This window comes from Gobio gobio (genome assembly GCF_949357685.1).
Source record: "Gobio gobio genome assembly, chromosome: 12".
Classification (NCBI taxonomy): Eukaryota; Metazoa; Chordata; class Actinopteri; order Cypriniformes; family Gobionidae; genus Gobio; species Gobio gobio.
Window position 1 is genome coordinate 20,178,920 of NC_137105.1, and position 27,259 is coordinate 20,206,178.

The following is a 27,259-nucleotide window of genomic DNA, read 5'->3' on the forward strand; positions in this document are numbered from 1 at the left end:
CTCAGCGCTCGCGCGAACTCACTGATGCTGTGCGGCTGAACAACATCGCGCACACGCTGGTCATGGCGGACGGGCTCCACTTCGTTTAAATAAAAATCGTAGCTGCCCTCCCCCTCGGACAAACATATAATTCAACATACGCGCTTAAAATCTCGTATTGGAAGAAATACGCGTCATTCTGGTCGAAGTGAACTGGGTCTGGTAGGTGTTAGAGTTTTTATTTGGTTATTTCAGATAAAGTGCTGCTTCTCGGAGAGGGAGAGTCTCTTCCTTCTCCGCCATTTTGTGACAGCGAAACTGCTCCAAGAAGGCGCCGGTACATTTTTATTCCTCGGCGTCCTTTTCACGGTAATTTATTGACTTTATTTTTTTTTTCCAGAAAAAAACATACATCATCGGCCACTTAAGATTCACATTTCCCTCGACAGCGTCGAGCATCGTGAGACTATCAGATTGGCGCGATTGTTTGCAGCGCAGAGCGTTTCGTGTATTTTTCACTCTTTAAACTGGCGAACTCGTTTTTTCTTAGGTTAACTACGTTATTTTGACACAATGACAGGATAAATGGCGAATAGCTTTGGAAAAAGACCAGATTACTTTGCTATTTCACTTATAAAAACAATAAACGTGGAAAAGGTGCATAAACTACGTTACTTGAGCAGTAAACCCGATTAGTGGAGCTGTTTCGTTTTTCCAATCGTCCGACTGATTTTCTCCATTTCGTTTTTACGATCATTAGTTTTTTTAATGCATTACTACTGGTACTTGATTTAAAGGCTTTTTACTGTAATTGTTGCATTCGTGTAAAAATGAGTGAATCGCTCGCCTTGGTGCCCTATATTTGTAATGGCACACGTGTAGGCGTGTGAAATCAACGCAACTGCCTTTAGCCCTGCTGCATATTGTTGCTTGAAATGCCTGTGTGTCTTTGAGTCGTTTCACCGAATGCTTGATGTGTGCTTCACAGAGATCAGAATGACCAATGAAGAACCTCTCCCGAAGAAGGTGAGCTCATTGTCGCAGTCTAATCTGATTATATGAATCTCTTACCGCCGACAAGGCCCCTTTATAAATCGTTATTCTTTATTTATTGTGCTTGCAGGTTCGCCTTAGTGAATCCGACATGAAGACCCTGACTCGAGAGGAGCTCTGTACTAGGTGTGTAACCATTCTGTTGTGCAATAAGTTGTAAGGGTATACAGGAATGTTAAAGCTTTCCTGATTGTAATGCTGATGTTTTCTTCTTCCTGGTGTAGGTGGAAGCAGCATGAAGCTTATGTCCAGATGCTTGAGGCAAAATATGCAGATTTAAACTGTAAGTTTGCACATCCCATATGTTCTGAATAATTAATAGTGTTCAGTGTTAACTAGATGTTATATTTATGTTGTGCAGAAAATAAAATGTTGATAACTAATGCATCCATTTAATGTTGAAATGTCTGCAGCCAATGATGTGACGGGCCTGAAAGAGTCTGAGGAGAAGTTGAAGCAGCAACAGCAGGAATCTGCACGCAGGGAGAACATTCTGGTCATGAGGCTTGCTACTAAAGAGCAGGAAATGCAAGAGTGTACAGTAAGTGTGTTACTACATCTCCTTTCTTTTACTTCTGCTTCATGGACAGTTCTTATTGGATGAAATGGGTCAGTTTGCTTGATTGGTAATACACGTTTCAGATGGACTAGTTGATGCTTCCATTTTTTGAAGCATGTGGATGTAGAATTTAAATGAATGTGAAAAACAAGTGTAAAGAGTTTACACACAGCAGTTGCATTTGTCCATTGTACTGATTTGTCTGTGAAGCATGACTGAATATTTAACAAGTAATAACAAGCTGTTTTGTTTTAGTCAAATGTGTTGCCAAATGTTGGTGATACAAATGCTAACAGTAATTCATCACAGTTGTTCTATGGAAGCAGAAATGAGAGTATTGTTTCCAGCATTACAACATGGGAACAGCTGACAAAGTAAAGCAAATATTGGTGAAGGGGGATAGTGGATGATCACCTCTTTGCACATTTAAGTGCAACTTTCACAGTCGTTTTTGCTCAATTTAAAAAATGTTGCTGGTACAAATAATAATTTTTTTTTATTAAAAACCTATATGCCTGGTTTCACAGAGAGGGCTTATATTAAGCCAAGATTTGATGCATTTGGGGCATTTAAGTAGCTTTTATAAATGTGCCATAGAAAAAAAAAACACTTCTGGTGTACATCTTGAGACAAAACGATACTGACAAATTAAGATTTCAGTGCAAGTTTCTTTCAGTTAAAACAGCTCAAACATGCAGTTTAGTCTGGGACTAGGCTGAAGTCTTGTCTGTGAAACCGGGGGATATGCTTCTACCATACATTTTTCTCACCATGGAAATAGCCACAGAAGCTGGCATGAAGTAAAAAAAAAAACCTTGTAATTATTAGCCAAGTGTTGTGAATTGGAGTTTTCAAACTTTTATTTATTGATATACTAGCTTCAGAGTCCATTTTTTACAGAGTGGGCATCACATGCCTTCATTGACGGTGATATTTGTCATTTTTTACATGCTGAGATTTATTCTAATGATCTCTCTTGCATTGCAGACCCAAATCCAGTACCTGAAGCAAGTCCAGCAACCGAGTGCAGCTCAGCTGAGATCGTCCATGGTGGACCCAGCCATCAACTTATTTTTCCTCAAAATGAAGGCTGAACTGGAACAGACTAAAGACAAACTGGAGCAAGCCCAAAATGAACTGAGTGCCTGGAAATTTACACCTGATAGGTAAACTAAAATAACTCCCCCTCCAAACAAAAAGTCAAGACTTTCCTGATTCAACCCCCACCTTCTCCTCTGCAGGAGTGCAGATAATGGTGGGGGAAGACTGAAATGTTTTGCTCACAACGAGACTCAGACTTTAAAGCCAAAGCTCAGAACAAAAGACATTTTTCTTTCGTATTGCCCTGCTATTACACATACCGTAATGTAAAATCAGAACAAAACACGACAGTTTTGGTCAGGTGACACTTTTGTTTCAGCTCTTTCTCTTCCCCCACACCCCTCATGGTACAGAAGCCTGAAGGAATCGGGACTGTTCCTGAAGAGGTGGTCACGTCGGAAACGCCCCCTTCCAGCCCCAACAGCCCATGTTAGAAAGCTTCCTGTAACAAAAAAGGCGGCCTATGAAAGACTTGAGCAAAGCGTTGGCTCTGGAGCTGATTGAACTGTAGTTTAAAGATCACTGATTGAACATTTAAAACATGACATGGCCCTACTAAATGTGTTGCAGAGGAAAACGCCCCCATTTAAACTCCATCGTAGACACCTTGAGACTCTGGTTAAGAATCTAGAATTCTGTAACAGGGAGGTGGGAATGTAGTGTGATGCAATGAAATGGGGAGCAGTTAAGCAATCTTAAGACTTTGGGGCAGAAGTCTTTATGATGTAAGACTTTGGGGAAGGAATCAGACTTTCTGATCTGCAAAGACTTTGATATATGTTCATCTCACAGGTGCGACATACGGTACAGTGTCTTAAACCTATTCTTTTTTTTGTGTTCATAATATTATACTTTGTTTTTGCTCTGGAAATGCACCTTGCATTTACAGCAGCGTGGTCCAAATGATTTGATTGGTCCAATTGGCTGTTGCGCTGCTGCAGATGCAAATTTAATTGTTCTTTTCAATGTGAATGCAAATGTGCAATGTGTGTTAGAGGAAAATATTCAAGCTGTTCAAATGTCTGTGTGTGATAATTTGTACTTTAACTTGTGCACCTTTCTAATCACTTTATTTTGCGTTCACCCAGTGAGGATTTTAATTGCTTTGTTTATTTCTCTCGGGTCACGTTTAATTCCTTTGCAGGTATTTTGCTCGGTAGATATTTTATGGAAAATTACATTTTGACTTTATAGTTGCATTTTTGAAGTGATTCAAAAGTAGTTTTACAGCTTCTACTTTGCAACTCTATGAAAATAACTTGGTTAAAGCAATTTTCTTTGTTACCAAGTCTTTTGAAATATTGTCTGCTCTAAAGGGGCATTAAATAATTCACCAGAGATTTCATTGGAGGTTAGCAGTAGATTGTCCAGAAAAGATGGTGAAACAGTTTAAGGAAATAGTCTTTTTTTTTTTTTACCTCATTTTATTTGTGCTTAAATGTTAAATGCCAGCACTTGCTATGACATGATTCCAAGTCATTTATTTTTAGGACAGTAGTATTACTAACTACTATATTTGACCCTAGTGACCATTAAATTCAATGTTGAATGGTACTGAATGCATCTCTGTACAGTATATCAATATATCAGTACAGTCTCTGCTGAGTTTTTCAGTAGAAATGGGTTGCATTTATTTTCCCCCTAAATAGAAGAGTAAAACATGCTGCTGATTTAAATGACGTGCTCTGGCACATGCAGTTTTGCAGATATTTTATCTCAATGGTAATTCAAAAAGTTGCATTGCCTACTGTTGGGAAAATTTAAAAAAAAAAGTTTTTGCCTGCTGTCATTTAGCATATGACCAGTCACTATTACATTAATCCTCAATTGAGGCAGTTATTGCTTTGTTGCTCATAACTGGTTTTAGATTAACAGGTAGGTACTAATTTTAATTAAATCATCTCTGCTTTTAGATTTTTGAATGAATTTGGTTTTGCAACTTGATCAATGGCCTATTGGAATGCTACTGTGCTAGCTGTGTTCAGATGTATTGCACTTGATGGTTAAACTTGATCTGGTCTGATAATTGTTCACCCATCTCTTCCCAGAATTGTTTGAACTGTTACTTGATTTTCTTGATTTGTTGTTGACGGTTTACATGCACACAAGGAAACCGCTTATCCGACATTGCGCTTGCATGCACTGTGTTAGCAGTGCATTCTTAAAATGCTTATACAGATGGCATGATTGGGAATTGGCTTTCTCCAGTCGGTTGTTACTTAAGCTGTCTTATCTTGTCCATGCATGTGCACTTTTCAAAAAGCTGTAAGAACCCCGCTTATGCGTTTACATATCCACATAAGACACAATCTCGGATAGTAACCCAAGCGTGTTAAACCATGTATACAAGTTTCAGAATACTGCTTTCTGCAGAACTAAGCCATTTTCTTAAGTGCATGTAAACTCTACTGGTCAGTAATATTTACCTGATTAACAGTGTGGCCATTGGAGAGTGTTGTAAACTCTTTCCGAATGGCTAATGTTACCCACCCAGTTCCTAAATGCAGTGGCCACTTGTATTGACCCTGTGGCCATGTTCACGATGTGATGTTAGACTTGTTTCCCTTGCAGCCAGACTGGTAAGAAGCTGATGGCGAAATGTCGCATGCTGATCCAGGAGAATCAGGAGTTGGGCCGGCAGCTGTCTCAGGGGCGCATCGCCCAGCTGGAGGCCGAGCTCGCCTTGCAGAAGAAGTACAGCGAAGAGCTCAAGAGCAGCCAAGATGGTGAGCGAAACTCTTTCTCCGAATCATCATTCATGGTTCGTTTTAAACAGGCTTTGACTTCACTCAATTTTTTTGTACCGTTGCATTTTATGTGGTCCAGAGCTGAATGACTTCATTATTCAGCTGGATGAGGAGGTGGAGGGCATGCAGAGCACCATTCTGGTTCTTCAGCAGCAGCTGAGGGAGACCAGGCAGCAGGTTTCTCAGATGAACCAAACCCAAGGCACTTCTAGTGGAGCTGGTCCGAGCAGAACTTCCCCTTCAACAGCCTCTGAACCTTCCATTCAAAGTGAACCAATGAACATCTCCAGCTCAAATGTGGGGAAAGACTGCGGAAGGGTGTCCAATGGACCCTCCAACGGGAACTCTTCTCAGAGGGGCGTGTCTGGGTCCAGTCTGTACAGGGAAGCAAGCAGCGCAGATGAAGATTACCCACCATCGCCCTCTGTCTCCAGCCCCACCCATGGTGGCATGTCAAAACTCTCCAACCACTCAGAAGATGCTGTGAGCCAGAGGGGCGGAGAAGGGTACGTGACTCAGCTAAGTGCAGGCTATGAGAGCGTGGACTCACCTACAGGCAGTGAGACGTCAGTGACCCAGCACTCGAATGATACAGACTCCAATGCTGACTCCCATGAGGCCGCTGCTGTCTCCAAAGGCAGCAGGACTGCAGGTACGCGGCACAGCACTCAGAATGGCCTGGACTCATCTGCAGCAACAGTTGCCACCAACACCTCCAATGCCTCCACAGGGTCTGTTTTGTAACATTCTTAAGATTTGTGTTCATTTTTAAGTAACTCATGACAAACAAGAAAGTCACACACTTCAGGCCAGTTCATTCTTGTTTGAGAAATGGTCAACTGCATCACTTTTGTTTTCTACCCGACCTCCCATCATAATCTATTTCAGTGCATTTGCGACATGCTCAAAGCTGATTACGTTTATAAAATAAGCCACATTGTGTTTGTATATTTGAATTTTTTTTTTAATGAATGACTTTTAAACCATTTTCCACTGTCAAAGTAATATGAACACTTGGTTCTATACTGTTCATTTGCTCTCTCGCTAGAACTCGGAAATCATTTAGCTACGTGTGATGTATCGTATCATAAAGCTTAATTAAGTCTTGAAGCTGCAAGTTCAGAGAGTCCTTAGTTTCCTGATGTTAAACTTTTTGTTCCTCTACATGACGAGAGAAAACAACATTTTTGTTTGACTTGTGTGTAGTTTTTTGAGATGTATCTTGTTAAACTCTGATTTCAATCCTTTTCATGTACTGACCAAATATCAATAAAGAATTTTATTATGACTCAAACTTTGCTTTGATTTTCTGTTTTAAATTAATTCTATCAAAATCATTCCATTAGTTCATCAATGTCTTGGATTAATTATATCAATTTAAATAACCGTAAAATGCTTTGAAATCTGGCTTTAGTGACTACGTTAAGTGATGTTTGAAATGTGTCTTCTGTAAAGTGGTATTTCAATTAATGAGACTTGGATTTTTTTTTTTTTTTAAGTTCAGTGTGCCATTAGTTAACCGTCCACACCATAAGATGGCGCTGCACAAAAATAAAACAAATGCATCAGACTTGGATCTCGGTGATGTACTCTTATCGAAATGAATGAGACAGCGTGAGGTAGGAGGCTCCTCGAAACAACCTGCATATATAGAGAACCAGCCCTTCGGGACACATAACAAGGAACCTGCCGGAAAAACCAGCGCTACAGCAAAGATGAACACGGATGCGATTGTTATTGTTTCTGCTGCAAGGACTCCTATAGGTAAACTTCATATGACATCTTATGTCTTTCTATCATTATATTTTCCACAAGATGATAATCACTTCTTTGTAACTGTTAACGTTAGCTGTAAACTGCAGGATAAACAGCTTGTTGACTGAATTTACTTGAAAGTTTGATCTCCTGTGCCACTACCGGAATTAACAAGTCAACCAAATGATCTGCACGATGAAGTTGATGAAAAAGAGTCTGTTCGCTGTAGTTTTATATCGTCAAAATATGTATTAATATTTCAATTTAACTAGCTAATGCTCTAGCTACACGGCTGTATTGTACCGTCTCGCTATGGTGCAGAAGAAACGTAGAGCTGCTCTGATTGGTTGCTCTGCGTTCTTCTCAGTGTTCTCGCCCTCTGATTGGACAATTTATTGTATCGCCATGGCCAGGAGAAATTTTATGATTGGTCAGTGATATATATATAATACGTCAAGTCAAGTCACCTTCATTCAAAGCAGCTTTACAGTGATAATAGGAAATTAATTTAGCTTTTGAAGAAAAGTTTTTCATCTAACCATAAACTCACTAGTTCATTATGCACAGAGTAATTTTAAACACCACTTACTAACATAAAAATTTAGATGCTATTTATACAGAAATATAAATGCTATTTTATTGAAACGCTTCAACTGGCATACTTCTTTAGGTTATAATTGGTCTTTCCTGGTACACATGGCAATTAATACATAATTTAGAATTTTTTTTTAAATTTTTTTTTTTACACATTTTGAAATCTTTTCCATACAGTGGAGTTTAATAACACTAAAGTTCAATTAATCATAATTTACATGAAGTTAGTCCATTTTAAGCAATACTATGGTATTATGGTAGTGTATGTAGTGCAGAAATGTGGACTATTTTATGGTGACTTTCTAGTGGTTATAGTATTTGTCCTTTCAGGAGCTTGACATCTGTCATTTTATGGAATAGAGCTCCAACTGTTTAAAAATTATATTGGTCCTGAAGTTTTTTTTTAATGAAAAATACAGCATATGGGAATGATTTGTGAAGGATCAAGTGACACTGAAGACTGGAGTAATGATGATAAATTCAGCTTTGATCACAGGAATAAAAAACATTTTACAATATATTCACAACAGCTATTAGAAATTGTATTAATATTGTGTTTTTACTGTATTTTTAATAAAATAAATTCAGCCTTCTCCTTTCGGTTTCTGTGGTCAATAAATCCCGCCTCAGATATTTTGACATTGACGAGTGCCTTTACACCACTGAGACGGATCAGGCAAAATAGGCTACGTAAATGTACTATTATTCATTCATCATATATGTTTACATAGCAATTGGCCAGCCCACTTTGTCCAGCGGCCCACCGGGAAAACTCCCGGTGCTCCCGATGGCCAGTCCGCCCCTGCCTTCATGTTCTAGCACTAAATTCTATTAATTATAATTATATATTCAGTTAAAACTGAAGAATTAATGTTTTGCTATTTTATTCACAGGATCATTCAATGGAGCCCTTAGTAGTGTACCCCTCCATGATCTTGGGACATTAGTTATTAAAGATGTTCTGAAGAGGGCCAATGTAAAGCCAGAAGAGGTCTCAGAGGTCATCATGGGTCATGTTCTCACTGCAGGTAATATAGCACATGTAGTGTACTCCAGCTTGTGGATTGATAGCCCTCCTTTAGCTTCTCCTACTTTTACTCTATTAAGGTCACGGGCAGAACCCTGCACGGCAAGCAAGTGTTGGTGCTGGTATCCCATACTCAGTGCCTGCATGGAGCTGTCAGATGATCTGTGGATCTGGCCTGAAGTCTGTGTGTCTTGGTGCTCAGTCCATCATGACAAGAGAATCCACTATAGTAGTAGCCGGAGGAATGGAGAGCATGAGTCGGGTAAGACATCTATGACACTGCTCAAATATGCCTTCTTTTTACTTTAAGATTAGAGGCTTGGTCTAATGATAACCATGCAACATTTTGTCTGTCAGGCTCCTCATATAGTGCAGATGAGGTCAGGGGTGAAGATGGGAGACGCTACTTTGCAGGACTCTGTATTGACTGATGGACTCACAGACGCCTTTTATAGTTACCACATGGGACTCACAGGTAATTTCTTAAAACAGATTGCCTACCTTTATTGTGTGCTTAATAGGATAATTTATCTAGTTTTGGTTGTGTGCCCATGTTAGCGGAGAATGTGGCCAAGCAGTGGGGGGTGTCCCGTGAGGCTCAGGACAAGTTTGCTGTGAAATCACAGAACAGAACGGAAGCTGCTCAGAAGGCCGGCTATTTTGACCAGGAGATTGTGCCAGTGAATGTTCCCTCTAGGAAAGGCAAGAGGCTCTTTTATGCTTTCATTAATAAAGTTTTTATATGCACTACTGTTTAAAAGTTTCAAAATTCAGGCCCGTAGCCAGCCTGTGAAAGGAGGAGTTCTTTTTTTTTTCAAAAAGTGGACCTTTTAGTTTAGCTACTTACATCTTATCTCGCACTTTATGAGCATTTACTGAAGCGTCGCCCTGGAATTTGCACTCAGCACCTTCAGTGAACATATAGCCCAATCATTTGTTTTGATTGGTCATCTTAAATATTTTGATGTTGACCAGAGGTGACTGACAAAGACCGCAGGGAGCTCAGATGAGAAGATCTTGGTGCTGTGCAAAATCATTGCTGCATTAAAGTAATACTATATTATTAGGCAATTATTTCACAACATTTATAGCCTACACATCGGAAAAATACAGAGGTCCGGATTCAAATTATTGGCTGTCATTACTTAAAAGAACACTTGTTTATTACAAAAAACTGACTTCAATTCTGGACCTTTGGCAGTTGGGGGTGGTTTGTTCGAACCCCCCTTGCCTACGGGCATGAAATAAAAACTAGAGTAAAACTGTAATAATGTGAAGTATAATACAATGTAAAAATAACTTTTCATATTTTTTCAGGATTCTTTGATGTATAGAAAGTAAAAAAACTGCATTTTTTCTGAACAGCATTTATTTTAAATGGAAATCTTTTGTAATATTATAAATGTCTTTCCTGTCACTTTTGATCAGTTTAATGCAATTTAAAAGTATTAATTGCTTTAGGAAAAAAGTACTCACCCCAAACTTTGAACAGTAGCGTATTCAGTCAATGCAACGTTGTACTTCAAAAAAATCTTATTTTCTTAATCAGTATTTTTGTCTTGTTTTCTGATAAAATCATCTTCATAATCATATAAATAATTTAAATATAAACCTCACAAAATGTGTTAGATTTATGCTTTGAATAAGAAAGTTGCTTAATAAGAAAGCTAAAATTAATTGGTGTATTCTCTGAAACGGCCTAATATCTTAAGTAGTACATTTTTGTTTTCAGATACTCTTTAAAGTGGATAGTTTTACCTGAAGCTTGCATTTATCTCTGACTGAATATGAATTCAAATAAAACCTTTGTTACCATATCAGGTCCAGTCGAGGTCAAAGCTGATGAGTTTCCTCGGCACGGCAGTAATATTGATGCCATGTCCAAACTGAAGCCCTGTTTTGTGAAGGATGGTTCTGGTTCAGTGACAGCTGGCAATGCATCAGGTAAATGGAGACGTCTTTGACACTCAATTATGACATCTTAAGTGCTTACAGATATTAATATGCGATCTCCATTGTGATGTTTTTTGTATAACAGGCATAAATGATGGAGCTGCAGCTACTGTTCTCATGAGCCAATCAGAGGCCCAGAGGCGGGGCTTAAAACCAATGGCACGAATCACGTCCTGGGCTCAGGCAGGCCTTGACCCTTCAGTCATGGGCACAGGGCCAATTCCAGCCATTAGAAAAGCTGTGAGTGCCCGTTGACTCATCACAGGATTTAATCCAACCACATGAATGAAGGATGATGCTTGTAATCAGTGCTCGGTCCTGAAACAAACACTATACTTACAGGCACTCAGAGGACCAATATAATCCAATAAAGACCCAGATTTAGAGTTTCAAATAAATAAAAAAATTTGAAATTATGTAATGGTATATACTGTGATATGATATAATTAGAATTGTGTGTGTGTCTGTGTTACAATTTATGCTGTTATATTATTTGCTTGAGCCAAAAGCAATATTTTCAATAATTTGGGTGCTTTATGATATCACGAAATGCAATACCACTTACATTTATGTATTTAGCTTACAAGAGAGGAGAGAATAATAACATTTGCTAATTCAATTCAAATGTTTTGTGCTACAGTCCTCACCAATTTGTTGTTTTGCGCTAGCATTGATACTGTTTTTTTAAGTGAATTGTATCTGCTTTCGAACCAGGTTGATAAAGCCGGATGGAAGCTAGATGAAGTGGACCTATTCGAGATAAATGAAGCCTTTGCTGCTCAGTCCATTGCAGTGGTACAGGAACTCGGTCTAAATCCTGACAAGGTGTGTTTTCATCCACTTTATACATACTTTGCTTCATACTTCATACAGATTTACACAATATTGTATTGACACAGTTACCCAATGATTTCTGTACCACAGTGTAATATGATGAAACACTCCATTATTGCAAATATTGGAGGCCTGTCTCATTTGACCGTTGTTCACTAATACTGTCATTGACAAGATTACTACACTAAAATGGACCAAATTAACTCTTTGCCTAAGTAAAAAAACAAACATGTGTGTGTGTGTGTATATATATGTGTATGTGTGGATTGCCAAGTATTAATTTTGAACCTTTACGACATGGTTTCTAAGTATTTATTTGACATTTCCATTTGTGCATCATAATTTAACACTTCATTTGTCTCTTTCCTTTCAGGTTAATGTGTGTGGAGGTGCGATCTCTCTTGGACATCCTCTTGGTATGTCGGGCTGTAGAGTGTTGGTGACCCTGCTTCATGCGCTTCAGAGGACAGGGGGACGGAAAGGGATCGCTTCACTGTGTATAGGTGGTGGAATGGGCATTGCCATGTGTGTAGAGAGAGAATAAAGGCTAAGCACTGCTGATACAGCTAAATGACCATACTGTAATTGTGTGCTTTTAATCGGGCCTTGAAACAAGTTTCCATATTCAAAACAGATGTTTACAAATCTTAACAGGCTATGGTGACACCAAAGTACATGCTTAAGTCAGTACTTGTACGTAAGAGAAGTTCTGGTTTCTGGTGTAAAATCATCTCTAATGTAAGTGTATATAATGTATTCCCTTCAGTCTTTAGTGATTTATGATACATAAAGATAACTTGTTGGAGTATACCAGCTTTTTAGACATTCCTTTTCTGTGTCAATCGTCTATGGTTGCTGCTTTTATTGGTATTTAAACTAAGCCTATCCATGTATCACACATGCATATCCATGATAACCTGATTTGATTATGATGGTGTGTTTGTGTTCTGTGTGTATTAAACCATCAGTTGACTGGAGTCAGTTTGTTTTCAGAAGAAAGGAAATTGGAATAGGAAATTTAGAATAGGGCTTGTTTACACTGTGCAATAGAAACCTGCCTTAGAGAATGTCAAACGTGCCAAAAGGCAAAATTAGCCTCTATCCTGTGCTTCCAAAAGGCTGCGTTTAATAACCTTTCCCAATGTTAATTTGTACCTCAGGGGAAAAGCTGTTTACATATTTAGCCTGTTGTACTTACCACCTAATAAAGAATTTAATGGAGTGCCATGTGTCCTGCAGTGAATATAGGTAAATTGGGCCACTTTTTTTGGTAAATCATCTAGAAAAGTTTATGCACATTTTATAGATTGCTCTTTGAGCTTTAAGTCAGTCATTTTGTCATCATTTTATGTTCAAAATATACATCAAAAACAACTTTACACCCAACACAACTGTAGTCAGGTAAAACGAGTCAGTAAATCTATGCAATACCATCATTGTAAACAATAAACAGTTATTTTCTATTTTGAAATAATGGATATTTAGCAAGTTTCAGCATTTTGTCTCATGATGCTATACTTTTAGATGTTCAGTTGTTTTTACCTCATGAAATGTTCTTAAAACAGTTTACATTAACTGGAAATTTTATCTTAAAGAACAATGTTGTTCCTCCAACGAGCTAATCTGTCCCATGTTACCCGACTTCACCTCTTGTGAGAGCTGTAACGGCGATAAAGTAACCAGTAGAAGGCGCCAAACCTCAAAAGGTGTTCATGACAATCGCTTCGTCATCGGCCTAGTCTCAGTCAGATCAGTGTTTGATGCTGGTGTTATTGCTGTCTGGAAGTCTAAAGGGTTTAAACAAGTCAAAATTCACATATCGAGCCCACATTGTTAATACATGCACATACAGTTTCATAGTACAGAAAGCAAGGGAAAACTATATGAAAAGGTAAATATAGATCAGAAGGCACTCAACAGGAGGACGCCAAACAGGCTAGTGTGCGCAGGCAGGTAATCGGATTAAACTTCTGACAAACCACACACGAGCAGGTTATGTACAGTCCACTACTGTACAATAAGTGCTTTAGTTCACATCCTGTTTTTACTCTCATTCACAATGCCGCTCTTTATTAATAGAGACCAGATTTTTGCTCATCAAGTCCACCTTCTAGAGCACAAACTACGGGTGAGTTTCCTATTACATTACCTGCATGTAAATAATGTTTATGTCGCTTTGACGTGCTTTTGCTTCACATACATGTCTAATGTCGTTATGATAATTATGTTGTATAATATAATATAATTTCAGTCACTAGACCTTCCTATTGTTGTTGTGTGAAGCCACCCACATAAAGTAGCTTGCTATTTGCAGTAGGCATACCATGATAATACCAAGTTTTTTTAATTGAAGTACATGGCATACCATGGCTTATAAATATGGTAATCATTCATTATATAATCTCATTCTATATTCTCATACCAACAATGTACCATGGTACAGCCAGCATACTGTTTTGTATTTTGTAAGTTATTGTACGAAAAAAAACCTAGTGATCTGCTGACTCGATAGACAGCATTTTGGGCTTCATACTAGGCTCATTTGAATGATGTCTATGATAGGGTGACTAAACGTGTCCTGTTTTCAATTCCTGTCCTGGGACTCCTGGCCCTAATATAACAATTTTCTATCCATACAGAGGGGTCATACTTTAAATGTATTGAAATTAATAAGGAATCTTTGAGTAAACTTCGAGTATCATTTGAGTATCTCATTGCCGGGCCGAGTGTCCTGGTTTTTGGGTAATCAAAATATGGTCACCCTAGTCTATGGTTCCCAAAAGTGTTGTCTTGGTAGGCAACCTGCTATTTTGAGACAGCCACTGGTGTGTCAGTTAAGTTTTGTGTATGAATGAAGAATGTTGTTGTTTATTTTAGTTTACTTCTGTTATTTGTACTATTACATTTGTATAGTTGGCCTAATGCTTAAATGTAATGATAACGTTCTCTCCTCATTTCTCTATTTAGAGTAAAGAGGAGCGTATTTTGGAGTTGGAAACAGAGAATGCTCTTCTTCATTTGAGACTCGCTGAGGTATGGATTTATGTAGCAAATTTAGTGTGAAATGCATCTCACTTTCCTAATGGAGGTCGACCCTCCGCTGCGGTTAAGAGTTTGACCTGGCAGATGGTTTCACTGCAAGATAAGTGGCTTGCAGACAGACGACAGGTGCTCACCAGTCTCACCTAATTTACTCAAATGCGTAATATCTTGGTATGCAATATAGACCAGAGACAGACCTTTGGTTGGAGATCCAAAATACAACTGAAATACAAAAATATACCAAAAAGGACCATGTTATTGTGTGTGTGTGGAGATTTATTATGATAACATTAGGGTAATATTTGAAGTAGCTTTGAGTACAATGTAAATAACATGGTATATAAATAATAATCATTCTGTATCATGATATACACTACTATTTAAAATATAGTAAAAAAAAAAAAGATTTTAATACTTTTATTCAGTAAGGATGCATTACATTGATCAAAAGTGACAGCAAAGACATTTATTACATATGATTTCTATTTCAAATAAATTATGTTCTATGTAGAATATATGTAGAATTCTACAGTTTCCACAAAAATATTAAGCAGCACAAATGTTTTCAACATTGATAAGAAGAAATGTTTCTTGAGCACCAAATCACATTCCATACAAATTCCAAAGAATTACCATCTCCACAATGCTTTTTGTAAGGTTAAAAACTGTAAATGTATTGAACAGTTTGTATGTTTTTCACATTCACCTTTCCTAAACTTCCAGTGTTTGGGTAAACTTCGCCATGAAAGGGATGAGGAAATTCATGCCTATAGAAAGAAACATCAGCAGCAGAAGAGAGTGCAAAAGTCCACAAAGGCAACTCTCTCCAAACTCCTGTCTGAAGTTCAGGTGATTCCAAAACACTGTTTTGAAGAAAATAAATCATACACTACAAATGCTTTGAAATCCAATGCTTTGCAAATCCAGCATCATCATGTGATCGGTCTTGCTCTCAGATGCTGAAACAGGACTTGAGGGATGTTTTTATCATCTACGTGGGGTTTGCTAAAGAGCTGGAGGACCAAAGCAAGCAGCTGTTTGAATGTGTGGGCACTGCCAGAAATGCTATTCAGGATCTTCCAAGTGATGACCTTCAGAGTGAGTGTTCTTTACTGAGATCAACTACATCAGTTCATCTGCATTATCTGTGAATATTTGTACCTCCAGGTACAGTCAACGGATCTCATTCACTAATTATTTACGTGCATGCGGTTATACGGGAAGGTCATAATACGTCCTGGATTATGAACCTTAACTCTCAACCTTCATCTCCTCTTCTATTTAATCTTCTGCTCTCATTCCCTTCATTCTTTACCATCTGTCTCTTCCTTCATCTGTCTCCTTCTCTATCACAAAACCAGCCGTGTTGTGACAGTAGGTATGTGGTGCAGTGTTCAGAGATAATCCACGGGTCCCCTCCCCCAGCCTCTCCTCCAGGAAAAGCTGTTGTCAGCAGGGACAGCACGGTCATGTGTCCTGTGCGTCACCTGCACACCATGGTGACAAGCCTCCCACAGGGCCTGTGAATCTTATCCCTTGTCATTTATATAGTTGCATTTGTAAAACTCCGAGCCAAACTGCTCATCACTGTCAAAATATGAAAAAATAAGTTCCTGACAAAAGGCTTTTACACGTGCACTCGAGGATAACGGTAGCCTATAGGGTGATGGTTGTTGGCATTTGTCCACTGTGATTATATAAGTTTGGTAGGGATGTGCGATATCCTTGTTAAATAATGCGATATTCGATATGCAATACGATATTGCTTTAAGTTTGAAAAATCTATTTCTTTCCCCAACTGATATCTTTCACTTAAAGCATAACCGACTGTGTTTATATGAATACTCATCAAGACAGCCATTTTGACATAACTGTGTGTGTATTTGACAGTTCGAATGTGTAACAAGACATGAAAAAAAGAACGGCTTGTGCGCACGTTTCGGTGTGTGTGTCAGACAGCAGACAGCACGAGACTGCAAGGAGTTGTTTTTCCACAAGTTATTGCATTTAATAACTCTTTTTAACGTCAAGCAAGTCACATAAGTAACAGTCGCGTACCCAGTCTATTCTCTGCTATATGCATCAACCTAAAACGTACACTTTTCACTATGTTGAAGTAGCCTATTAAAATAATTCAGATATTGCATGCCCTTGCGATATGCATATTGTGATATGTACATATTTTGATATATTGCGCAGCCCTAAAGTTTGGCTTGTGATATTGTGTTGGTTGATACTATTTGATACATATTGTTTCCAGTGGCTTGTGGCATAATTTTTTTTAGTCCAATATAAATTCATATTCATTTATTAGATCTTTCCATGGTTCAGACATGGAGCTATCAAGAATAAAAAAAAACTATATTTATATTAAAAAGTATATAAATCTAATATTTATTAAACCAATCACATTGAAGTCGTTCATTAAATTAATTTGTTTCTCCTAAATGTTGCTGTATTGTCACCTTTTTCTTACCAATAGTCATCAAAAGGTCACAGAGATTGCTAGATTACTAGAACCAAACTGAAGAGAGACAAATATACCTTATATTTTTGGTATACTGTAGCTATTGGACAGTGTTACTGTAGAAAAAGGAATGATTTACACACCGCTTGATATTGAAAACGTCTCAGGTTACGAATGTAACCATTGTTCCCTGAGAACAGGGAACGAGACGCTGCGTCAGCTTCGACGCTACGGGGAACGCCTCCGGCGTGACAGGTGCCTGAAATCACATTGAATCACGTCAATTCTATTGACCGGCGACAGCCTATGATGTCATCAAGGTGCGACCAGGAAGTATATAAGGGCGCCTTGCCAACATGACAGTATCTAATCGTCTGAAGGGACTGTTTTCGGCAGGCAGGCCCTGCGGCATGGCACAGCGACGCAGCGTCTCGTTCCCTGTTCTCAGGGAACAATGGTTACATTCGTAACCTGAGACGTTCCCTTTCGAAAGGGAACTCGCGCTGCGTCAGCTTCGACGCTACGGGGAACGATATACCCACGCCGCCATGCCGACGGGAGTGCATGCCCAATGGCAGTGACAACTGTCAAGACAAGCAATTTCTGCTGAAATGCCTGAACCACTCCCCTTCTGGTCACGTTAGGCTGTCAGTGACAGCGCTCCCTACGGTCATAGCCCAAGCTATCGCCTGAGAAGGAAACCTTCACACACATGAGGTCCTTCCCAGGCCTTGCTCGAAGGCCTGGAACCAACCCATTCGACTTAGAAGGGGTTCCTTTAAGGGAGCGTGGCAAGGGAACTACGAGGGAACCCTATGCCAGTCACTATTCGGGAGATTATCACCGAATGCCACCAGGGAGACCTGACCAGGTGACCCAGTCTAGTATGGGACACGTAATACGGTCAACCCTGTCTGTACAGTACAGAGCCTCTGGTACTCGCCTCCGAAGAGACATCCCGCTAGGGTGCTGCAAGAAAGGGCAGCGTCACCGACTAGCCGGACCTCAGAGACGGGTTATCCCGGAGAGCAGCGCTCAGCGAAGTGCTTTCAAACCCTTGCCAGCGAGGGGAGTCAAGCCGCTCGATCCTCGGATCTACCAAGCACTTACTTTAAAACGTGCTCAGGAGGCCAAAGGCCCTATAGGCTGAATATATCGGGAGGGGCCCCTCGGGACCTACCACCAATAGATCAGCCCCAGGAGGCTGTAAGCTCACAACAGACCCTCGCTTGAGAGGAGCTCATAAGCCTGCCCGGTAGGCAACCATGCCGTAGGCCTACTATGAAGGTCCCGTCCTGTCGGGACCACATAGCCGCAGTGACACCTCGTCGTGCTAGGGTAAGAACACCGCCTTCAGGTCTCGCAAACGGCCAGTGGCCGGCGCCTGATAGCGGGTAGCCACTAGCTGTCAGCAAAAAACCAGTTGTGTGTTCCCGCCTAGGGAACTCGTCCCCCAGGGAGGCCGAGAGAGGCCTCCACCTGGTAACCTGATAGACCGCTCGCGCATCCAAAGCAGCGCTCGTCCTCAGGAAGGCCAAACGGGCCTGATACCTGATCGCAGTCGTGCTAGCCCTCGAGGTAGCTGGGAAGACCAGGGACTCGCTTAATCAGGGAGGCCAAGCGGGCCTACCAACTGCAAGACATCGGGCACTCACAGCCAAGCTGAATGTGCTACTCATAGCACTTCAAGCTCACCACAGCGGCTGGGGACCGGGAGCTCGCTTTCAGGGAGGTACCATGCCTACCACCTGATAGCAAAAAGTGCCACTTATAGCACTTTACGCACACCACAGCGGCCGGGGAGCCGGCCTCTGCTCATTGACTGGACTTATCCAGGAACCACGAGACCAGAGCGTGCCCTTAGAGGAGGCCACGTGGGCCTACTACTCCAAAGCGAATCCCCTCAGGGAAGCCCGTGCAGCTTTGCCTGATAGCAGCCCATGCTACGATCCGTTACCGAAACTGGGGACCGGGGAACGATTCCAGGGAGGCGCAATGCCTCCACCTGGTAGCAGAGCATGCCGTCCGTCGTGCTTCGCTAACCGTCTCACTCTCGCGCCTGAGAAACAGGGGCTCGTTTTCAGGGAGGCAACAGTGCCTACCACCTGATAGCAGAGCACGCCACGCCTAGCGTTTTGTTTCGCTAGTCGTCTCAGCGCCTGAGAATCGGGAGCTCTCTTTCAGGGAGGCAACCGTGCCTACCAACTGAAAGCAAAACGTGCTACTCGTAGCACTTCACCTAATCATTGCCACAGTGACTGGGAACCGGGAGCTTGCTCTCAGGGAGGCCATAATGCCTACCAACCTGATAGCGGAGCATGCTACTCGTAGCACTTCGCGCTCATTGCCATAGTCGACCGGAAGCCGGGAGCTCGCCCTCAGGGAGGCAACAGTGCCTACCAACCGATAGCAGGACATGCTACTCGTAGCATTCCATGCTCATTGCTACGGCGACCGGGAACCGAGAGCTCGTCGTCAGGGAGGCCACAGAGCCTACCTACCAACGGCAGAATGTGCTTATCCATAGCGCTCCATGCTCATTACCACAGCGACCGGGAACCGTGAGCTCATTGTCAGGGAGGCCACCATGCCTACCACCTGATAGCAGAAGGTGCTACTCATAGCACTCCATGCTCACCGCCACAGTGGCTGGGAACCGGGAGTTTGCCTCCAGGGAGGTCACTCAGGGAGGCCGGATGAGGCCTACTACCTACTAACACTCGTGCTAGCCATCCAGTGACTGGGGCCCAGGAACGCCATCCGCAGAGGAGGTCAAGTGGGCCTGCTTACCCCACAGCAGGCCCATGGGGAGGCCCAGTAGCGCCTACCACCTATTTAGCAGCTCGTACCAGCCGTCGAGGGACTTAATGCCTATGTTGCCCCCTCAGGGGAGACCAAGCAGTGCCTGCTGACCACAGCAGGCTCTCAGGGAGGCCAGACAGGGCCTAACTCCTGAGCGAAGGAAACCCAGACTGGGAGCCTACCCCTCAGGGAGGCCTGGCAGGACCTGCCCCCCCGAATAGGGGGTCTGCAAATTCCAAGGATCCTGCCGAAACTTTAAGAAGGCTGGCTGCTGCTACCTGGGCTGACGGCAGCTGTCTGCTGCTGACGAAGGCCTGGAAATCCAGTTAACACCTGGGGACTCATCCCCAGGGCCAATGACGGGTCACTGCTGACGTCGACACCAGTGGAGAAGAGCCTCCGAGGCCCACTCGTGGGCCATAGTGTCGGGACTTTCCTGCAAGGAGGCCGGTTAACGCCTACTACCTGTCCTGAAGTCCAACTGCCCAGACCGTCCAAGCTGGCCACTCAGAGCCAGCTGGCTCCTATGCCCGCACCTGGGGCTGGCTCCATCCCAGAGGCAGCTAGGGACAACCTGCTTCGCCGTGTCCTAGGGCCCCCAGGACGGCGCAGTCTCTTGGGCAGTGCCTACAAACATGGACCTAATCACATTGCCAACAGCAGTGTACTCAGCAGAAGTGCTCAGCAAAGACCCTCTAAAGCGAGGGGAGTACAACTTACGTCACCAGCATCGGGGCGGCTGTCTCTCTTTCCATGCAGCGGCCAACCTTGATTGCGAGGGCGTCAGCCATTGGCAATGCTCGGGCCTCAGGGGAGCATCCGACCAGAACCGTACAGACAGAAGGATTATCCGATGTTCTGCTCTACCCGGGCCCTAAAGGAGGTGAAGCAGAGACATAAAGCAAGGGAACAATATCACAGAAATGTGAAATCCACCGGCCGTACCATCCTCCAGGAAGAGGCCGGGGGCCGCCAGCAGATGGCGGCCACCAAGCTCCGAAAGGCGGAAACGGCAGATAAAGTCTAGTCGCAAACCGGCGAAAGTTGCTTAATTCCACCCCACGACCACTGGCAAAGTCGCTGTCTCCTGCAACATCCTCGTCTGCATTACACGTGACCCCAGAACGCAGAGAAGGGGGCGGGCCTTGGCCGGACGACTCTGTAATAGAGGAGGCTGAAACAAGGATGCATAAACAAGACCATGTTCTTAATTAAAAAGACAGGCCAGGGGCGAAAGTCTTTATTAAAAGGGGACGCGCCCATCCTTGACAAAGCCTAGGCCAAGTGGTGCGACATAGGTCCGCACTAGATCTACTCAGGGCCCGGGAAAGAAATATTATCACCTCTAATATTACACAATGAGGCCCAAAGAACCCCTTTCCCAAAGCCCCGCAGAGCTGGGCGCAGATCTCACTACAGCTCGTGCATTAGCGCGTACCCGGTCTTCAGCTACTTTTCACTTTACGCTAGGAAAAACACAGCTCGCCCCTTACACTACAAGCCCTCAGGCGAGAGCGCGATTCAGTTACCCAAACAATGGGGGAAAAAAATATAGCACGGAGAGGCAGCAAACTCTCTAGCAGAAAGTGAAGTATTCACACACAACCATCATAATGTTGCAAAGAAGATCGTTCTTAGCTTACTCACGGGGAGCTGCAGGCCCTGCGAAGATCCAGCGGCGATCCAAATTTCCCCAGAAAACCTCTCAGGCGAGCGAAGGTATAGGAGTTCTGAAAAACATAGTTTTGAAAATGTTTCACCCTCAGCGAGGGGACTCACCAATCGCTCCCAGCGGTGATTCCAGCCATCCATAGGCTAGTATCCGCCCGCCATCCTGAGGGGGGCGCTCTCACAACCAAGCCAGGCGGGCCGTCAGAATTCTTACATTTCTGCTCATCATAGGCCCACCGGCCTGATGTTAAAAGCGCCCGGGGAAAATCTTTTTCCAGAGGAAGGGAAAAAAGGCAGCGTTCACCTGCGTCCCCTCGGGGGCGGAGTCCGCTGCCTACGCTGGTCCCGGTTGCCAGCTCCAGCTTCCTTCCTCTTTTTGAAGCGGGTGTCCCGCCTCCTCTGCGCCATAACCCTCCGTGGGGGCGCTCGAGAGGCAACACTGGTTCTCTGTTCCTGTCTCCGGCCCTCAGGCTGGGACGGACCAGGGACACCCGACTGCCTGGGCGCGGTCCCGGACCTCCGCGGGATGCAAGTCTTAAATGCTGCCGAGCGCGCCCTCGCCTCCCTGAACTTATCCACCACCGCCTCTACGGAGGTGCCAAACAGTTCAGAGGGCGAGACCGGGGCATCGAGGAGAAAGGCCCTCTCTTTCCCCGCGATGTCCGCCAGGTTCAGCCACAGATGTCTCTCCGTGGCCACCATAGCCGCCATCGAACGACCGATGGCGAAAGCTGTTTGCTTGGTGGCCCTAAGAGAGAGATCGGTGGTGCGGCGCAACTCGGCCACCGCGTCAGGGGTTAGTCCCACCCCCTGATCGAGGTCCCTCAGCAGATCTGCCTGGTAGGCTTGTAACACTCCCATCGTGTGTAAAGCCGCCCCAGCATGACCCGCCGACATGTATGCCCTGCCGTTCAGACGTGATGTTGTCCTAAGGGGATCTGACGGCAGGGTGGGAGCCCTTAGTGTCGATGGCCGCCCAGAAGCGAGGTAGTTTGCGAACGTCTCGTCAACGGGCGGCAGCGACACATATCCAGCTTCCGGTAATCCCTCGACGTCAGCAAAATTAGCCCGCTGACGCCGATGGATTCGGGCTGAATAGGGCTTCTTCCATCCTCTCGCAATCTCATAATGGAGATCAGGAAAAAATGGAAGACTCCCGGGAGCCGGCTGGTCACGGGCGGGGAGATAACGGTCATCCAGTCTGCTCAGACGAACGTCATCTCCCCTAGCGCGCCGCCAAGGCAGCTGCAATCTGCCCACGGCGCGCTCCATAACCTCCACCAGCTCCCCATACATGGGACAAGGTGGTTGAGAAGCCTCAAACACTTCACTTGACTCCTCAACCATCCTCTGCTCCACTGGAAGAGCCACAGACGAGGAGGAGGAGCTTAGATCCTGCTCCGCCTCCAAAGTCTGCCCCTCGCGATCTGGCTCGTTGTCCACAAGCACTATACCAGTCTCTAGACGACGAGCCAGATCCAGCTGGGAGCCCCAGGATTGAAGGCGCCGCTCGGCCTCGGCGCGAGCGGGGCCGCTCCCAGCTGCTGAACTCTCTCCCCTCGAGAAGAGAGCCAAACGAGAGCGGAGTGTTCTCAACGGAAAACGCTCGCAGTTCGCACAGGAGGCTCCCTCGAGAACCTCCCGTGCGTGCTCTTCCCCCAGACAGTATACACAGAGCGTGTGAGTGTCATCAGGTGTAAGATACCTGGTACACGGCTCTGCGCACCTGCGGAAGTGGCGCTGTTTCTCTGCACACTTCATAGCTTGGTACTTCTTACTTGACGTTCAGGATACAGGCAAAACAGTCACTGAAGACGAAGAGATACTGTCATGTTGGCAAGGCGCCCTTATATACTTCCTGGTCGCACCTTGATGACATCATAGGCTGTCGCCGGTCAATAGAATTGACGTGATTCAATGTGATTTCAGGCACCTGTCACGCCGGAGGCGTTCCCCGTAGCGTCGAAGCTGACGCAGCGCGAGTTCCCTTTCGAAAGGGAACTGATGTTTGTCTTATTTTTGTGCTTTCAAGTATTTTCTCATCCAATTTTTTTCTTTTGCTCCGGACAGATTATTTCCAACAACATCACTTCACTTGTTTTTATAGTCAATCATTGTACTGTCTGACTGCAGGCTCCATTGATTAGAGGTTTCTATATGTATTCATATTTGAATGTACACAAATAGATAGTTGTGACGTTTGCTTTGCATTTGTTTTCTGTAGAGCTCCGGGTTCAGATGACTGCACTTGAGCACTCTTTACAGGAAGAGAAGGAGAGGTGCAGAGAGGAGCGGGTGAGGAGGAGGTCGCTCCACAACACCTTGGTTGTACGTACTTGGTTTTCTGATTTGAGTCACTGTTCTTAATGTATTCATAGGGTAATGTGTTGCCATTTATTTCAAGTCCAGATGTAGGGAGTACACTGTTATGTTATTACTGTGGCTTGACTCATGAATATTTCAGTAATGAATATTTAAAATATTTCAGACCAATTTCCACCTTACCTATTCTAAAAACGACAGTGTAAGCAGCTAGGATGATTTAGTTACATTAAAAATAGTTGAAGCACCACACACATTTCTCTCTGTAGGAGCTGAGGGGGAATATCAGGGTTCACTGCAGGGTGCGTCCAATTCTGCACTTTGATCACATCCCAGGATCACCTACAACCAATGGGTAATGCAATCTAAATACATATCGAAAGAATAGTGGTAGATTAATGCATATTAAATTAATACAATTATTAATTTACAACATTCAAATTCTATTTAAGTTTGTAAATGAATAGTAAAAATGTGATGCAATTTTAATAAAAATATTTAATACACAGACCACATGCTTACTAAATCTCATTTTGCTTTTTAAGGTCATCATCATGTGAAGCAGTGGTGCAGGCCATTAATGATGTGCGTGAATTGATTACATGTAGTGTTTATTGGATCTATAAAATTGTAATGGGCCAGTACTACACACTACACCCTGGATTAATCATCTCTGACCACTTTTGTTTTGCAGGACTCTGTTTTTGTGAACTGCACCAAACACCCAAGTCCTGTAATGAACAAAATGTTTGAGTTTGAGAGGTATTTGGACACTGCATAAAATGTGAACATTTAAAACAGGGGCTTTGCTGGTGGGTGATGTAGAATATGTCCATTATTTGTTTGATTTGCAGAGTTCATGGTCCAGAAGATAGCCAAGAGACTGTGTTTGAAGAGGTGAAACCACTTCTAACCTCACTACTTGATGGGTGAGAGTCCTATCTCATACAAACAAGTTGAACTATTCGCTTAGGGATTGCATTTGCTGCAATCAAATGACTAAAGATGCTTGTATATTATTTATATATATATATGAAGTTAACATCGAGTAAATTACATTTTACACACATATATATATGTACACTGCCATTCAAAAGTTTTAAAAAAAAAGTTTAATGTTTTTAGAAGAAGTCTCTTATGCTCACCAAGGCTGCATTTGTTTTATTAAAATACAAAAAAATGTAATACTGCAACTTTCTTCTATTTGAATATATTTTCAAATGTAATTTATTTCTGCATCATTACTCCAGTCTTCAGTGTCACATGGTCCTTCAGAAATCATTCTAATATGCCGTTTTGCTGGTCAAGAAACATTTATGATTATTATCAATGTTGAAAACAGTTGTGTAAAACATTTTTTAGGATTCTTTGATGAAAAGAAAGTTCAAAAGAACAGCATTTATTTTAAATATAGCTGCAAGCAGCAATACCGGGGCCAAGCGCAAAGAAGAAGACAAGACATGCCAAAATGGCTGGCAGTGTCAGATCAACTGGAGCAATGAGCAATTAATCACGTTTTAAGATGATTTTAGGCAAAAGGCTGAAAAATGCATTGTAGTCTGACAGTGTCAGACCAACTGCATCAATGAACAATTATACAGTTTAAGAAGATTAGGCAAAATGGCTGAAATATCATATACAGAGTCACTGATAATATAAGTTAATGGTTTATCACTTTTGACCAATAGGTGGCACAGTTACGAAATTGATGTGGTGTGGTCAGAATAAGGGAACAATGACACATGCAAAGTTTGATGCCAATATGTCAAAGCATTGCAGAGATACAGCCTCAAGAGTCATTTTGGCATCATGCCTCAAATTTGTCGCTGCGGTTTACAAAAACAGTTTCATCTATTGATGCAAAATCCCTAACTTTTTGTTGACACAGTCTGAAGATGATACGATTCAATTTTGGTGGAAATTGGACAAACGGTCTAGGATGAGTTTGAAAAAGTAGATTTTGATCAAATAAGAACATTGAGGACAGGATGTTTGACCAAATATGGCAAAATTAGTATCTATGTTCTCGGCATGAGCCAATAAATGTATTATGACCAGTTTCATTAAACTAGGCTAATTTAATCAAATGTTATTAGCATGTTTGTAAATTTTGTTATAACCTCTGACCACAAGGTGGCACTGCCCCAAAACGTTTTGAGTACCTTCAAAGCATGGTGCGGAAGACATGATTTTTGGACAAACAGTTCAAAAGTTATAAGCAAAAATAGCCATTTTTTGTATCTCCGGACCAGTAGGTGGCGCTGCGCCGAAACGCTGCATGTTGCTTCAGGTCATGCTTGTGATGACATATACCAAGATTGGTTTGAATATGATAAAGCGTTGTGGAGATATAGGCTTATGAGTGTTTTTGCAACCGCTACGCAAAATTTGTGTGCGCGTTTATCAAAAACGATTTGACAAATCAACTTGATTTGCAAGATTTTTTGTCAGCATGGTCTGAAGATGATATGGTTCAATTTTCGTGCAAATCGGATGAACCGTCTAGGACGAGTTCGCAAAAGTAGGTTTTTTGGAAAATTAAAAATGGCGGGGAAATTATCATAACCGAAAATGACATCATAGGGTGCAATTGAATCGGCATGAGCCAATGACTCTATTATGACCAGTTTCATTATACTAGGCTAATTTAATCAAAAGTTATTAGCATTTTTGTCAAGTTTGTTATATCTTTTGACCACTAGGTGGCACTGCCCTAAAACTTTTTGAGTACCTTCAGGGCATAGCATGGAAGTCACATACCGAGTTTAGTAACAATACACTAATGCATTTGTAAAATATAGCATTTTTTGACAAAATTCAAAATGGCCGACAGCCAAAATGGCCGATATGGTAAAATTGAATATCAGACGACTCGGCATGCCGTCCTGAATGTAACGAGACCACTTTTATAATTTTTGGACAAACAGTTCAGAAGTTATAAGCAAAAATTGCAATTTTTCGTATCTCCGGACCAGTAGGTGGCGCTGCGCCGAAACGCTGTATGTTGCCTCAAGTCATGCTTGTGATGACATGTACCAAGTTTGGTTTGAATACGATAAAGCGTTGCGGAGATATTGCCTTAAGAGTGTTTTTGCAACCGCTACGTAAAATTTGTTTGCGCGTTTATCGCAAATGATTTGACGAATCAACTTGATTTGCAAGATTTTTTGTCAGCATGGTCTGAAGATGATCTGGTTAAATTTTCGTGCAAATCGGATGAACCGTCTAGGAAGAGTTCGTAAAAGTAGGTTTTTCGGAAAATTCAAAATGGCGGGAAAATTTTTATGACGGAAAATGACGTCATAGGGTGCAATGGAATCCTCTTGAGCCAAGGAATCAGAGGAAACAAGATT

At 42.4% G+C, this 27,259-nt stretch overlaps 3 protein-coding genes across 11 annotated transcripts in view; all 3 read left to right on the forward strand.

Moving 5' to 3' along the window:
- Positions 1 to 12: 12 nt before the first annotated feature.
- On the forward strand, positions 13 to 6,731 carry wtap (WT1 associated protein). Of its 9 annotated transcripts, none has more exons than XM_079831644.1 (8): positions 15 to 201; positions 968 to 1,005; positions 1,103 to 1,158; positions 1,257 to 1,315; positions 1,446 to 1,573; positions 2,579 to 3,484; positions 5,264 to 5,418; positions 5,519 to 6,725. In XM_079831644.1, the coding sequence occupies exons 7-8, from the start codon at positions 5,283 to 5,285 to the stop codon at positions 6,181 to 6,183; spliced, it is 801 nt and encodes a 266-aa protein (XP_079687770.1). In that variant the 5' UTR covers positions 15 to 201; positions 968 to 1,005; positions 1,103 to 1,158; positions 1,257 to 1,315; positions 1,446 to 1,573; positions 2,579 to 3,484; positions 5,264 to 5,282; the 3' UTR covers positions 6,184 to 6,725. The 9 variants fall into 9 exon arrangements, 7 of the variants coding, with proteins under 7 accessions (XP_079687774.1, XP_079687770.1, XP_079687768.1 ...); XM_079831642.1 differs by having other exon boundaries at positions 21 to 201; positions 2,579 to 2,757; positions 5,519 to 6,731; XR_013817660.1 differs by having other exon boundaries at positions 24 to 201; positions 2,579 to 3,496; positions 5,519 to 6,731.
- Positions 6,732 to 6,964: 233 nt separating this feature from the next.
- On the forward strand, positions 6,965 to 12,824 carry acat2 (acetyl-CoA acetyltransferase 2). The gene is made up of 9 exons (XM_079831014.1): positions 6,965 to 7,203; positions 8,682 to 8,816; positions 8,896 to 9,077; positions 9,173 to 9,290; positions 9,374 to 9,517; positions 10,637 to 10,759; positions 10,854 to 11,008; positions 11,483 to 11,593; positions 11,976 to 12,824. The coding sequence occupies exons 1-9, from the start codon at positions 7,044 to 7,046 to the stop codon at positions 12,144 to 12,146; spliced, it is 1,299 nt and encodes a 432-aa protein (XP_079687140.1). The 5' UTR covers positions 6,965 to 7,043; the 3' UTR covers positions 12,147 to 12,824.
- A 521-nt stretch (positions 12,825 to 13,345) lies between these two features.
- Positions 13,346 to 27,259, forward strand: part of kif25 (kinesin family member 25) — a 44,632-nt gene continuing 30,718 nt past the window's right edge. Inside the window, exons 1-9 of the mRNA XM_079830506.1 lie at positions 13,346 to 13,730; positions 14,570 to 14,635; positions 15,368 to 15,493; positions 15,601 to 15,742; positions 23,809 to 23,912; positions 24,176 to 24,261; positions 24,452 to 24,491; positions 24,601 to 24,668; positions 24,761 to 24,835. Coding sequence (XP_079686632.1) covers positions 13,662 to 13,730; positions 14,570 to 14,635; positions 15,368 to 15,493; positions 15,601 to 15,742; positions 23,809 to 23,912; positions 24,176 to 24,261; positions 24,452 to 24,491; positions 24,601 to 24,668; positions 24,761 to 24,835 — 776 coding nt within the window. The 5' untranslated portion in view covers positions 13,346 to 13,661. The remainder of the gene's footprint in view (positions 13,731 to 14,569; positions 14,636 to 15,367; positions 15,494 to 15,600; positions 15,743 to 23,808; positions 23,913 to 24,175; positions 24,262 to 24,451; positions 24,492 to 24,600; positions 24,669 to 24,760; positions 24,836 to 27,259) is intronic.

Excerpts from the sequence above, each read along its gene's own strand:
- wtap (XM_079831642.1), top strand. The coding sequence starts at position 976 with ATGACCAATGAAGAACCTCTCCCGAAGAAG. Across the intron at positions 1,006-1,102 it reads AAGAACCTCTCCCGAAGAAG|GTTCGCCTTAGTGAATCCGA; the intron begins GTGAGCTCATTG and ends TTGTGCTTGCAG. Across the intron at positions 2,758-5,263 it reads TGGAAATTTACACCTGATAG|CCAGACTGGTAAGAAGCTGA; the intron begins GTAAACTAAAAT and ends TTTCCCTTGCAG.
- acat2 (XM_079831014.1), top strand. The coding sequence starts at position 7,044 with ATGAGACAGCGTGAGGTAGGAGGCTCCTCGAAACAACCTGCATATATA. Across the intron at positions 8,817-8,895 it reads GGGTCATGTTCTCACTGCAG|GTCACGGGCAGAACCCTGCA; the intron begins GTAATATAGCAC and ends TACTCTATTAAG. Across the intron at positions 9,291-9,373 it reads TTACCACATGGGACTCACAG|CGGAGAATGTGGCCAAGCAG; the intron begins GTAATTTCTTAA and ends TGCCCATGTTAG.